The 14,943-nt window shown below is 40.5% G+C and overlaps 1 protein-coding gene across 9 annotated transcripts in view; it reads left to right on the top strand.

Annotated features, from left to right (window-relative positions):
• LOC111842318 (forkhead box protein P1-like) overlaps positions 1 to 14,943 on the top strand; it is a 62,461-nt gene that overhangs the window by 34,456 nt on the left and 13,062 nt on the right. For 6 of the 9 annotated variants that reach the window (XM_023808811.2, XM_023808810.2, XM_023808807.2 and 3 more), the window contains 4 exons: positions 8,199 to 8,309; positions 8,706 to 8,804; positions 13,244 to 13,376; positions 14,357 to 14,549. In XM_023808811.2, coding sequence (XP_023664579.2) covers positions 8,199 to 8,309; positions 8,706 to 8,804; positions 13,244 to 13,376; positions 14,357 to 14,549 — 536 coding nt within the window. The remainder of the gene's footprint in view (positions 1 to 8,198; positions 8,310 to 8,705; positions 8,805 to 13,243; positions 13,377 to 14,356; positions 14,550 to 14,943) is intronic. The other 3 variants (XM_023808808.2, XM_023808817.2, XM_023808814.2) reach the window with 1 other exon arrangement.

A 14,943-nucleotide genomic window follows, 5' to 3' on the forward strand; every position in this document is an offset into this window, starting at 1 on the left:
TGTTAGCATTTTCTTTCTTTAATCTGGTTTGTTTTCCGCTTTCATTGCTAGTCTGTTTTGTGTCTAGGCACCACCATATAGTTGCCAATGTTTGGCTTGAAATGGTTTTGCACCCCTTTGTGGGGTAGTTAGTGTAAAATCTGAATGCAAAAATTCCTAATTGGGTAATTGGACAGTTTCTCGAAGGAGGTTGTAAGGAATTATAAAGTTTCAAGGAAGAGTTATTATTGTTGTTTTAATAATAATAATAATAAGAAGAAGAAGAAGAAGAAGTCTGTAGGAGTTATCAAGCAATTACCAAATTTTGCTTACGGCACAACTTTCCAGGGAAGCTGCTGAACTCTTTACTGCTGATTTTCCAGAGGTAATTTCAGACCCAAAAAGCCTTCAGCTGCCAGTGGGGAAAAATGCAGCATGCAAACCTGAGCCCTTGTAAGAAGTCACTGGAGATGATGCTCCTGGGAAGCAGTGCCCATACAACTATGAACCACAGTGGACCAATGCAGTTCTGTGGAATGCATGGCGAACACCGTGCAGTGTGTCCTCTGTCTTTGGGCGCCTGCCTTGTGTCGCGCTTTCCACTGGTTCGCTGTTGACACGGAGAGCTCGGCACGCTGTGGTTAAGATGGAACTCCCCTCAGCTGACTGGCAGACTGAACACAGGGAACCTCGGGGCTCCGTTCGTCTGGCCGCCATATCAGCCACAGGGGTCGGCTTTACATTGGAAATGGGCACTGCAGCACTGCCAAGTGATCTTTGTTTTTATCCTTTTAGTTCTCAGTTTTACAGCAAGTGTATTCAGGTAAGAGAGACCCTAGAAAATAGGAAGCATCACCATGAAGTGTGAGTATGTGGGAGTTTGTGAAACTGATGACAGATTACGATTAAAGCTGGTTTCCTGTTCATTGAGTGACTGTTGACAAAAATAACAAGTCTGTTAAAGCTCTCTAAAATATTCCATAACAATCTGGTTCTGGGTACTATTCCACAAAGTCTATTCAGTTTTCAGAGACAGAATTTTTGAATGGCAAAAGACAGCTGACTTGTATTGATATTTTTATGTTTCGGCAAACTTGGATCAATTTGTCAAGGTATATATGTACAGTATATGTGTAATATACACGTATGCATTTGGATACATTTTTTGAAAAGCACTAAACATCTGCTGGAAAATCTTTTCTTAAAATAATGACCAAAAAGGGAGAAAATTTATGGGGCAAAAAAACAAATGACCATTCAGTTATATCTCTAGCCATTCCCCGCCCCCTTTTAAAAAAAAAAACCACAGGCAACATCACCCTTTTAAAGATTAGATTTTTTTGAAGATATTCAGACATTGGTATAAACTTTCAACCATTGTCGGGTATACTGAGGTGTTTATCTGAAGTTCTGTATCAAAAAATTATATATATTTATATATATATATATATATAAAATATTCTTTTTTTACCACCTGCAGACACATAAAATATGCTAAATAATGTGGGCAATGGGAGGGTCACGGTTGTAAATATGCAGTATTTATTTGAAATTTAGCAACCCTTTAGAAATGACAATAGAAATGATTATGATTATTGTGTGGCACTTCTCTTTGTGTGTGTAGCAGTAATATTGTTATATTGTTATACTTATTATTTTTAAATTTACTTCTTATTTTTATATTATTTTTCCATTTCCATTTGAAATCCAGCTTAATTTTCATTGAGTTTTCAGTTTGTATTTTAAATATTTCTGTTTAGCTGTTATATATTTTAATTTTTATGTTTTAGTTATTTTATTTCTAGAGATTAGTTGGACAGCTGTTTTATGTGCCTAAACTTCAGATGAATGCATAGTGTACATTATGTCCTCAAAATAGGCAAAACATATTCCATGTATTACTAATGGTGATTAAAGATAAACGGAAAGATGATGTACTAAAACCGGTAGCTGTGTGTATTTGATTATTTAAATTTTATTTTTTAGTTTCAGAAGCAATATTTATAGTTTCCATTTAGGTGTCTTTTTATGTTGTTTTCTTTATTTTATTTTATTTCAGTTTATGTTTTTTTTTTGTGCCTTGGTGCGTTGTTTTCCCTGTTGTGTGGGGTTCAGACGGGCCTGTGCCCATGTGGGACTGGCATCCTGAGTTAGTCTTCACACTTCTTCTTGGCCCTGACTAGGAAAAGCGCCTGGATGATGGATGAATGGATAGTATTAATACATTTCTGTATTAGTCCAAAGTCCTTTGTGAAAAGCTAAACGGCCATTTTGTTTGTATAAACACCCAATTTGGAATACAGAAGTGCTGACACCTTTTAGAAAGTGAGTGAAACAACTCAACTATCAAAAAAGCAAGCATAAAAATATTTTAAAGATACAACAGTCTCACTGATGTTGGGGGCAGCGTGTGGATCAGTCGGCTAAGCCCGTGTGCCTGTAATCGAAAAGTCACCGATTCAAACCCAGCTTCACGACGGGGATCATTAAAGTATCTATTATTATTATTATTATTATTATTATTATTATTATGTTACTTAGAAACTTGTATGATTTTTCACTGAGGCTCCATAGCAATCAAATCATTTTGAGTTCTGCAAGATTACCATACCCATACAGAACTGTCAATCACCGATTAATAACAATGGAGGCAGTGTGTGGCTGGGGGTCACAGGTTCAAGTCCGGCTTTGGCAGAATAGTGATGCTTGTGGACCCTTAAGTAAGGCCTTTAACCCCCAGCTCCATGGGGGCCGCTGCAGGTGGCTGCCCTTCGCTGCCAAGTTTGCTCTCACCTATATATTTGTCTTTGTCTCATGGAGAGGAAGATGAAATAAGCGCAAAGAGAATTTCCCAGCCTGCATCATTGAAGTGTCACTGTTATCATTGTTATTACACCTACACTTGGCTTCATGACTCTGCACTAAAGCATCTTTCTGTTTTGAGAAATCAGTCAAATTTGGTGTGACAGGGAGTGTGAATGGAACTGTTAATTTGCCTGTGTGTTATGTTGGTGGTAAATACTGACCTGACTGTTGAAAGAGTCCACTTTATTGTTCTCTCTGATTAAATTAAAATAGGAACTGAACGAGACTGGTGGTGAACATATATTACATATAGGTCCTACCTGTTTCCATGTGTACCATAACAGGAAAAGGTGATGGGGGGGGTGACCAAAATGAGGGAAAGTGGGGTCTCAGAGACCCCCACCAATGTCACTGGTAGTATACTACTGTTCTTTAACACGATACACAAGGAATTGTTCTTTATGGGGACATTATAGTGGGATCCAACTGCCAGAGAGTTTGAACCAGATAGTTTCACTTCCGTTTTAGTGTAAAAATGTCATTTATTTTAATCATTGAAACTAAGGCTGGCCGATATCACATTCATATTATATCTTACCTGCGCAGTAATCACCAGGGCTTCAGATAATGGGCTCCAGCTGTTCAGTACTATACAGACATTTATTTACGCTCACAATTTGTCAAACAAATTATTAGCGTGCTAAAATATTAATGAGATGTGTTTTGTGACACCCAAAAGTTAGTATTCTGTAACAACTTGGTGTACCTTTATGTTAATTAAATTTGGTTAGCGGAGCACACCACACACGCTTTGGTATACCCTGGTTTGGTATACATCAGTGCTGTACTTTTTGCAGTTTAAAGTACGACACATTTATTAAACATAAAGATATGCTGAATTTATACTGATTACTAACTTTTGACCGTCATAAAATACCTCATTAATGTTTTAGGTGCGCTACTAATCTGCTTAACAAATTGTGGCTGTAAATAAACATCTGTATAGTACTGAAAAGCTGGCCAGATGTTTTGCCCGTCATCTGAAGCCCTGGTGATTATTGCTCATGCGCGGTATAATATCGATATCGCCCAGCTCTAATTAAAATTATTTTCCTTTTAATTGTGCAAATATCAAGGAATCACATTTTCCATATTTGATAGTTTATGGGAAGAATGTATTCCATTCAGTCATCTGTCATTTTTCCATAACTGCTGGTCCAATGCGGGGCATTGATGCTATCCAATGAAAGATGGGACACAAAGCAGTATGACATAGCATTCCATCACAGGGCGCATACATGCATAGCACCTATCTACATGTCTTTGGGCTATGAGAGGGAACCCAGAGGAAACCCTCATAACCATGGGGAGAAGCTACAAACACCCAAACCAGCGCGGTTAGAAAGCAAACCCACGGCTCTGGAGCTCTACCAAATGCGCGTTACATTTGCATCTGTTTATTTGGCAGATGCTTCTCTGCAAAGCAGAAATGCAGTCACAGTTGAGCAAATTCCCGGTTTATTTTCCGAGCGTAAACGCCGCTGGCAGACCATCCTTAATGGGTTTTTGGCCCACAGAAAAACAACAACAAGAAAATGTGTGGGCTTGTGTCTGCTGTCATGGAAACAAGGGCGAGGTTTGTTTGGCCGGCATGTCCGTGAGGGGACGGTGCTGTAGGGGAGTGGGCCGGCCATGGCCTCTACATTGTGACCCCGGAGGGGGGGGGGTGAGGGGGGAAGCCGTGAGCTCTGGGTCAGTTTAACCTCATTGAGTGCTAATGGATTGTATTACTACTTACGCTGAATTGCAGAGGTAGGGATTTCAAAATGAAGTGGACACCTCAGTGATTTGGTACCATTTTCTCTTGCAGTGAGTGCGTCTAGCGTCATGAAGTCATCAGATTTTTTTGGGATTCCCCTGCAGTCGCTGACCATAAATCACAATAGGTTCTTGTTTTGGGCGCTCACTTGTTTTGGAAGCTGGAGCAGAAACACCGCTATGTGAAGTGAGTGTGGGAAAATATGACTGATAATGACAACAGACTGTCTAGCATGCCGTGTATTCCCCCCGTTTTCCATTTTGCAGAAAACAGACTCTGCTAGAAGCTTGTTTGTTTGTGGTTTAGAACTTAATTAAAAAGCTATTTAGTTTCCCTCTTTATGCCCCCCGTCGGCATGTATATATAGGCTAGTGATTGTGATTCTTGTTTATCTTCACTGCAAACATTTGTAAAGCTACCTTAATTTTAGAGATGAATAGTAATTTGCTGGAAGCTCACGAAGGCTTTTTGGTTTGCATACTGGGCGTTTCTCAGAGAATTGCGTTTTTTTTTTTTAGTGCATTAGTAACTTTTTCCCTGCAGTTCCATAATCTTTTTATGGATTATTGTCGAATTTCAGTCAGATTACTGGATTTTTTTTTTAAGAAACAAATTTGCAGTTTTTATTTTAGAAAGAATTAGGGTGTAAGTGTTGCACATGTTGCTCTACATTTTAATAGAAAATGATGGGAAACATAAAAGTACTATATAGTTGGTTTTTCAGTCTTGCATGAATTCAGGAAAATAAAAAAAAATAAAAAAAGTGTGCCTGTCAGGAAAAACACAATTCTCATTTGTGCCATTAGTCAGCAGAATCATCACTGAAACACCCCAATGTGACCATAGTGTGTAGGAATCGTGGGTGGTAGTGGGTGTGGTCAACCACTTATGCAAGATGGACAAAGATAATACAGGATGTTAAAACTGCAGCCTAGCAGGTCCTGGCCGGGAAGGGTTCCGAGCCAGCGCAATGTGAGAAAGTCAACTCCGGTGTGAGTCATTTACAGATGACATTTTTAATATCACAAATATCAAACTCTCCGGGCTCTCTGTCTTTCTCATAGGAAACTTGCATACATGTTTAGCTTCCAACTGTTAAATCAGTGTTTTCATTTCAATGATTCATTTATGGCATGAAAACCCAGAGTAGCTTTACTGTCAGTTTCTTGAAACATTTCATAAAAGGGTATAAAAATAAAAAAGAATATTAAATAAGGGCTGTTAAATTCTGACATATTTCTAACAATCTGGAAATTAAACAAATATATACCACCATACGATGATTTGGTTTTTTTTGTTTTTTTAAGCAGGAGAGAGGTAAGGATCATGCACCGATTACAGTGCGTTGCTGCACCCACCACATGACAAACCACCTCAGGGATGAGAACCTGAGTGCAGCCATGCAGCAGGTGATACCTCAGCACCACACTGGTCCGAATGGACCATTGTGAGGTTTTTTTCTGGTGGCTGGAGTTCCAATCCTGCCACCAACCCCCAAGTTATTCCCTGTAAGTTGGAGGACCTCCTTACAGGGCCAGATACAGATTAACGTCATACGCAGGATGAAGCAATTGCAGGTTAAGGGCCTTGCTCAAGGGCCCAACAGAGTAGAATCACTCTGGGCATTCACGGGATTTGAACCAGCAACCTTCCAGTTGCTGACACAGATCCCTAGCCTCAGAGCCAGTACTCCATCCCGGAGCAGGGATTGCTATAAATTACCCAGAGCATCAGCTAGTCCTACATCTTCCAGAAATGAAATAAGCATTCATTTGGCATTATCAGTAGAATGCATGGCTGAGTGATATGGACTAAAACCCAAATTTCGCTATTTTTAGGCAGAATAGTAATACATAATATATATCTCGGTATTTTCTGTGAAGTGGTTGAAATGTTCAGTTGTGAGTCAAAGAATCACAACAATGTAAATCTAAACTATGTAAATCTAATCCTCTGTGGCAAATTGCTTTAAAAACAGAAGCCAGACAACGATTGAAAGTGCTCTTAATAACTGGAAACATGCTCATTTTAAGGCATTATCAATAAAATCAAACAAATAATGCAACTGATAATATTCCAATGTTTTGTTTTTTTTTATCACGACCCCCCATGAGCCCCACCTTTGCCCTCCATCAGCTTCCCCATGAGATGCTAACTGAATGTTTTCATTGTAGCTATGAATTCTGGGATTCTGTGCCAAAGCTCCCACGTGGTTTAAAGACACGAGTGACTGGTGTGTGAATGTGCCCCATTCTGGGTCGTTCCCTGCCTTTTGCCCTGTGGTGGGCTGGTGCCCCATTCTGGGTCGTTCCCTGCCTTTTGCCCTGTGGTGGGCTGGTGCCCCATTCTGGGTCGTTCCCTGCCTTTTGCCCTGTGGTGGGCTGGTGCCCCATTCTGGCTTGTTGTAAGGGCATGCTCACAAATCATTCAGTCACAAACACACACCTATGGGTTTTTTGGTAACTCCAGTTAAACTCAGCATGTTTTTGGACTCTGGAGGGAAAGCGGAGAACCCAGAGGAAGCTCCACGACACCTGCCTGAGACTCAAACCCTGTCCCAGTTCTAACAGTGCTTCCCCAAAAAAATCACATCTAAAAAACTGGAATCGTCTTATATTTGAGGTCTATATTTTAAAGGGCAGTCTACATAGGTTATGCCATCTAATGTTGTCTATCTGTCTTCAGGCTAAAGACGACCACATAACTGAAACGTACTTGACGGTATTGACTTCGTTTTAGCAATACGACATCGTATGAGCGATGATCACCCACACTGCCACCAAGACTGGCCGACATCATACGATCATACGACGGTCTTGGTCAGCAGGGCTGATTATGCATTTACCTGCATGCTTTGCAGCACACTGCGTGCATCTTTAAATAGTGTAAATTAATACGTGTATCTTCGTATTTGTTGATTGTAAATGTCATACCTGTGTAATGGGTAGATGTTTGCCATGGAATGCTTGTGTTTCTTTACTGTGTAATCATTAGTGTCACGTAAATCGTTGGCTTCCATGTCTATGCCACCGCTAGTATTAAACCGATAGTTGGTGTTAAAAAAGAGAGTAACTTTAATTTTAAAGGAGCTGTCATCTCCATTATTAAAATGACTCAATACGTTAAATTTTTTTTACATTTATTTTGCCCTCTTTATGTGGGTCTGCTGCATCGAAAACGTTCTGCTCTGCAGGAGTTGTGGAGTTAGTAATATTCATTATCTGCCCCCCCCTAAACAATACATTTATTTATTGGAATGTTTGCTGTTTAATATGCTTATTGTAATGCAGTTGTCTGTGGTCTCTTTTTAGCATTAACTTTTTATATGTTATATATGGGTAATTGGGATTGTCTTATATTCGGATCATTAAGGTATTTTACATTAAGGTGAATTAAGTAACTAGGACGCATGATTTTGTGCTTCAGGCTTTTGGTTAGAAACTTTAGGTCACAGTCATGTTGACTCCTTATTTGTTTTTAGTGGAAAATCAAATGCCTGTCCTGCCTCCCCCCTCCCCACCCGCACACCTGTATATCACTGAATAAGGTTTCACTGAATAGTCGATTTTTAATTATGTTGTCTGTTTCTGGACAGGTGCAGGTCCTAGCGTCGGCCGCCACCCCCCAGCTCCTGACTCCACAGCAGATGCTAAGTCCGCAGCACATCCAGGTTCTGCTCCAGCAGCAGGCCCTCATGGTACAACAGGTGTGTTTGCGTGCGCTCATGCCTGCTCACATGTTTCGATAGTGAACTCCAGATTCTTAAAAAATGGAACTCATTTAAAAACTGGCTGAACTTCTCCTTTGCTGTCACCTTTTATATGTGCCTGATTCTGCCAGGAAGAACGTAAGTCTGAGGTTCTGACAAAAACATGCATTTGTGTGTGTGTGTGTGTGTGTGTACCTGTCTACCAAACAACCAAATGTCTTATGTGTTGTCTCTCAGGTTATATACATTTTCACAGGAGATACAATTTCTTGTAGACTTAGTAAGATGGAACCTTTCCAGAGAATATCATGGCCCTGTCTGTTCAGCTCAGTGTGCAGACGAATGTGACATTGCATCTTTGTAATCTCATGTCCCCAAACCGCATCTTTGCAGCAGCATCTGCAGGACTTTTACAAGAAGCAGCGGGAACAACTGCAGCTTCATCTCCTGCAGCAGCAGCAGCAGCAGCATGCGAGGAAAACAAACAAAGCGGTAAGCTGTGGTTATAGTTTCACCCTGCCCTCACTCTTCATTTCAGGACTCGCCTAAAGACCCATGCAGTCCATCAAGTATAAATTACCAGTCACTCGTTTGGGCGGCGCTAAGCACTTAGCATCGACTCTTGTTCAGATAGGATAAGCTGACCAGCCATGTCACTCGTTTGGACAACTTCCACCGACCAGCAATACTACTACTTCACTTGGACAGCTTAATTAAACACTGGACGCTGCTTTACTGAGTGTGCTTAGTGTGGTGCATCATAGCCATGTGAGCAGGAAACATTCACTTGAATGATAAGTGATCTGTTGCAGCCACCACAGTGGGCTTGGTGGTTCATGTTCCAGACAGGATTGAAGTGTTGTACCCTTTAGAAAGGTCAGTAGGGCTGACCCTAAGTCAGTAGGGTTGACCCTAAGTCAGTAGGGCTGTGTATCGCCAGGCCTTGGGCAAGACAAACCATATCATGATACAACACAGCAATACTCAAACCGGTTTGCGAGACATAAAGAAGTCAAAACTTGTATGTAATAATTATGTCTTTATTGCCTGGAAATTCTCAGAATTGTCGACCATTCAGATATGTAATAACAGAAAACTGAATGTCTTTTTTCTTCAGTGTTTTAATCCAGAAATGTCACTTTACTTATCAACAGTTTACAGTTGGATTAGCACACTAGCGATGTCCCTATCACGATTAAAGTTCCTTTGTTTTAGTCTAAAGTTTGTGGTTCCTCCACTATATTTAAGCCCCATAAGGTAATTCTTGCAAACCACATGGGCCTCACCTTTTGTAGAAATCCCAAAATATTTGCTTACTTTGGGCATTTTGGAAAGGTTTTTCCTGGACTCCCTGGTTTACAGACAACAATTGTGCATCACGAGTGTATTATCTATATACAGTTCATCAAATAGGTCTAGTCCCGAAACACAAGAAGAATGTTATTAATCTTCATTTTTAATTTATGGAAGATTTGGCGATTAAAGTTCCATATCATTACATTTGTTTGTCTTTTGAAGAGTTACCATGTTTGATATTCTGAATACATAAAACTAGGTAGCTATGGAACAAGAGAGCTTGAAAAATAAAACAAAGCTGGTAAAAATAATATCTGTGGTACAAAAGTATAAACATCAGGCATCCTAATTATATGTGTTGAAGTCTTATTACTGAACAGAGTAATAGAATTCACAGAAACTTCTCATATAGCAATCAGGATCTAGCTACTTAATAGTATTCAGTTTTTGTGTTTGTGCTTGAATTTTAAGCATGATTCTTGAATTCCCGAGACTTTGGATGTTCATTACAGCCCTTAAAGTCACCTCAGCTGGACCAGGTTTTACAGAGACTAGAAGAGCAAAGGTTGTGTTTTCTGTGTTAATGACAAAACATTCAATTTATTTTTCGATTCATTTTATTTATATATATATATATTTATTTATATATAATTATACATTCCTAAATAAATACAGAAAAATTCAAAAACAGGCAAAAGGGAAGACAAAGAAATGAATTCAAGAAAGAAAGAAAAAGAAAGAAACCAAAAACTCCCAAGTAGGAATAAAGAAACCTCTCTGAGGTCCAAAGTCAAATGGGTGCCAAACCCCCAGGGCATGCGAACATTAATGAAAAATAAAATAGTGGGCTTGTTGTAAACTGTGGTCAAGGTCCAAGGTCTTCATGCTGGCCTGTGTAGGGTGGCAGATTGAAGGCTGCACCCGTGATGTCACTCTTCATAAGTCACACCCACAATGTCACCCCTCCATGGGACTGAACCAGCACTCCAGCTCAGATGCTGCCCACCTTGGGCACCATCCGGACATGTGGGAATGAAGACAGAGAGCATGGATGGTCAAAACATGCATAGACACATTAATGGACAGCAGCACCAGCAGCCTTAGTTACAGTGTGTTATGATGTTAGTCCAAAATTATGAATAGGTAAATTAAATTACTGAACACTGCATTAGGTTTGTGAACCCTGCGATATTTTGGGAGGTGAACTATATGTGCTTGAACTTTAAGCATTATTTGAGAAATCCCAAGAGTTAGAATACACTGGAACAGTGACTTTAATAATCTGCACTAAAAGCACTCACTGCTGCTGGATTCTCCTCATTATGCTGCTTCCTTTAGCCAGTGTTCAGTTTTATGTTATTCATCTGGTGTCTTGTGTTTTTTTATGACCAGAGAGTAGCAAAACAGTGTTTCATTTTATAATGACAATAACATTTTTTTTCGTTCATTTATTCATTAAGGTGCAGATAACATAGACTGAAGTAATAGGTTCTTCCGTCAGCATTGAAGGACTAAGCAAAAGGCTTTATCGTCAGCTGTTACTTTGTTTACATGTGGAATGACAAGGAAGCTTGCATTCTCTGATCTGAGTGGAGACTGCGGCTTGTAGACTTGAAGTAGTTCTCTTAGATAGGCAGGTGCTGGACCTTTAAGTGCCTTATATGTGGGAGAACTCTGGGCTTTTTAATTAATGACTGAACCGAACAGGAAGCCAGTGCAAGGAGCTAATAGCAGGAGTAATGTGTCCAAACGTCCTGCTCTTGGAGACAATTTGAGTTGCTGCATTTTGAATATGCTGCACGGTGTTTAATGTGTTGTGTGCCTCCAGATCACAGAGCATTACAGTAGTCTAACAGCTGGTTTGAGACTTGCTGTGCATCTCAAGGTATAGCCTTTATTAATATTTGGGACCTTTTTCATTGTTGAGGTCTAATCAGGCACCCAGACGTTGTATTCAACTCAGATGGTCTTGTTAAGGGAGTAGCTCTCTGCAGTTGTTGTTCTTTAATCTTTGGAAGTGATTGAAGATGAACCACTGTGTGGGACATGAATACATTTGCACTTGGAGTACTAGGCACCCCACCCACTGTACTGAAAGCTTCTGCCCGCACCTGCATGTGTGTCTCCGCGACTAGCTTGATAGCACAAATTTCTCCGCTCAATCTCTCCATCTCAGACCTGTCTTACGAGACTATCTCCGTAAGCTGGAGAACTTTTTTAGAGGAAATGCAATTAGTCTGCTGAATGGGAGATTTATGCGGAGGGTGCTGTATTTTATGATCACAGGAAATCCTTGCCCTCGGTGGCAGCTCAGATTTCTGACAGCCATCTAGTCCTCTTCCCTTCCGCTTCTCGCTTTCGGCTGCCTGCCGGTTAGCGACCTTCTGTTGCTCTGTATTGCCTCTAAACAATAAGCATTTTCAAAGACCTTGAACTTAATATCTAATCTGGCACTGCCGCCCATTCTCCTTCATCTGCCTCGTTCCAGCTTTCCCTCTCTGTCTCACTCTCCCGGCTGCTTGTTCACCCTGTGTTCGTGTTCTCCGTCACCCCCTCCAACTGACCTCAGTGAAGCAACACAGAAGGAGTTAAACCTTTGAGACAGTACTAATATATACACCCATTCCCTTGTTCATAGTTTGCTAGTTGTGCTCACTCATAAAAAAATCTTGAAAATAGTTTCTTTACACATAAACCCAAAGTAAGACACAGATAGTTCGCCCATCACTAACAGAAATTGAAATGCAGACCGAACAAATTAGGTATCATTTTCTTTGGAAAGTAATCTGAATGAATCACCACCAAATTGATTAGTGTATAAGGTGACTGTACTGTAGAAGAAAACACTGTATGGAACAAAGCAAGACTGATAGACCTTATTCCTTATGAGATACATTTATCTGATGATGATGATGATTGTGATTTTTTTTTCACAGTTGTTTTTTTCGGGTCTAGTCATTACTTGAAAATCATTTTGTCATATGAGTGTGACACACTCCAGATTTACACATGTACACATACAGCTCTGGAAAAAATTAACAGACCACAGCAAAATTTTCACTTTCACTCATTTCTCAATTTATGGGTGTGTATGTGTGTAAAATATGCATTTTTGTTGCAAACTTCAGCCTGGCCCTTCCCTGCTTCTCATTGATGAAGGGCTTTTTCCTTGCTTTATGGGTCTTCAGTCCTGCTTCTAGGAGCCGGTCATGAATCGTCCTAACAGTGCACTTCACACCTGCACTTAATGTTTCCCATTTTTTTGACGGTCACTTGAGGTCATCCACCGATTTAAGAGACACTGCCGGATAAGTTGACGGTCATCTCTGGCATTAGAAAGTTGATTCTGCCCTCTGCCATGCTGGTTTGTGGTCACTGCCCGTGTCTCCTGCTTCACTTTGTTCTCGTGTTCTGCTGTCTTAGAAACTTTGAGCCTGGAAGCAGCTGCCTCGCAGTGTAGCCTTCTGCCAGCAGAATCAGGATTAAACCAGGTTTTAAAAATGCAGATTTAAAATATATATATATAGAATGGTCTCTTATGCTGGTATAGTACTATGACTCCTAATGATCAGTATCACTGCATGCTGCATTAACGCATGGAGCCTCACCACGTTCCTGCTCTCTGTCCCCATCAGGTCTCCGCTCAGCAGGTAGCTCTACAGCAGCAGCTCCTGCAGGTTCAACAGCAGCACTTGCTCAGCTTGCAGAGACAGGGCCTGCTGTCCATCCAGCCTTGTCAGAGCGGCCTGTCGCTGCCGCTTGCTCAGGGTGAGACCCCGTCCTTTCCATCACGCCAGTGCCGTTGCCAGACCGTGAAGAACCACACCAGAGAGTAGTGGGCTCTTTTCTGTCTCTTGCGAAACATATAAATAACAGGGTTTTTTCACTCTATAATGGGGACCCTCACAGATTCAGGTATTTTACTTCAGTAAGATCAACTTTCTAGCTAATCTAGTTGCTAGGTACAGTACTGTGCAAAAGTCTTAGGCAGTCAAAGAGAATGATGTTTAAATGATCTTCATGTTGGTGTAAAACTGACATTTTGTCTGTCAAAGTGTGTCAGCTTAGCAATTTCAAAATCTCACCTAAAATTATTTGCAGCAACCATCCATCCATTTTGACTCAACCCCACCTCATATGGCTAATCGATATCTCATTGACTTGTTAAAACCAGTTTGATTGATTGATTGATCCATTAAGCTGGATGTGAAATGTAACAAATAGCGGAATGGCTGGAGTGCCTCTGAGGAGAGGGCTGAGAACTGAAGTGGTGTTCTTCTAGCGATCAAATAACTGGTAACTTTTTTTTGAGAAATTCTAGTTAATTTTTGTTGTTATTCTTAATCTTCATATGTTCCATTGTTAAATTGTGCTTTTCGTTCTGAGCGCATATACCCTTACTACTCAGATTAATAGCTGTATACATTTCCTTTGACTGCCTAAGACTTCAGCACAGTACAGGACATTATGAGTTTTGCTTTTGATCCCATATAAATATCATAAAAGAAGCTGCAGATTGAAAATCAAAAGTCTTTGTTGGCTATTTTCAGTGATTGATTGTGAAAGCAGATTTGAGATGTATATACGGCACATATTGCATCTGCATACTTTGTAAGTTGCCAGCTGCATAAGCGACAGTTAGATCTGTGAAACGGTGCAGCCAGTGTTTGCAGCTTAGTCATGCAGCGTCGTTCAGAGATTTTTTTTTTGATGAAGTGAGAATCGCCTGTTTAAACGATCCTTTGCAGGTCTGATTCAAGCCAAGTTGCCCTGTGAGGCCAAGGGCAAAGGAATGAAAGAGGAGGACGGATCTGGACACCACGGCAAGGAGGACCAGCCATCGGCTGCCACCAGCCACCCAGCGGCTCGTAAAGACGCATCTTACAACCAGCATACCTCTGTGAACGGGCAGCACGCAGCCCGGGCCCCAAAGAGGGAAAGGTAACACGGATATATAACCACTGGCACTCCATGGATGGATGGATGGATGGATGGAAATACATTATAAGTGGTATAGAAGCCAAAGACCTAAATTTGCAGTTGTAAGTCTCAGAATTTAACGAATGGGTATTTAATATGCATTATTCCCACCTTGCGATAGACCGCCGTCACAGTCTCCCCTGCCTTTCTGTCATGTAGATCCATATATTCAGTCATACAATAACCTCTCTAAGTCTGCTTCTTGTGTTCTTATATAGCAGAGTCAATGTCTGATTCTTATTTTTTTCTAGTCTTTCTTTGCTTTTATCTTGACGGTAAATTGTGTTGCTTATTATCTGCAAATAGAACAAAGCTGTTGAACGTTGGATGGAGGGGAGGAAAAACATCTCAGATT

This window comes from Paramormyrops kingsleyae, chromosome 6 (genome assembly GCF_048594095.1).
Source record: "Paramormyrops kingsleyae isolate MSU_618 chromosome 6, PKINGS_0.4, whole genome shotgun sequence".
Lineage (NCBI taxonomy): Eukaryota > Metazoa > Chordata > Actinopteri > Osteoglossiformes > Mormyridae > Paramormyrops > Paramormyrops kingsleyae.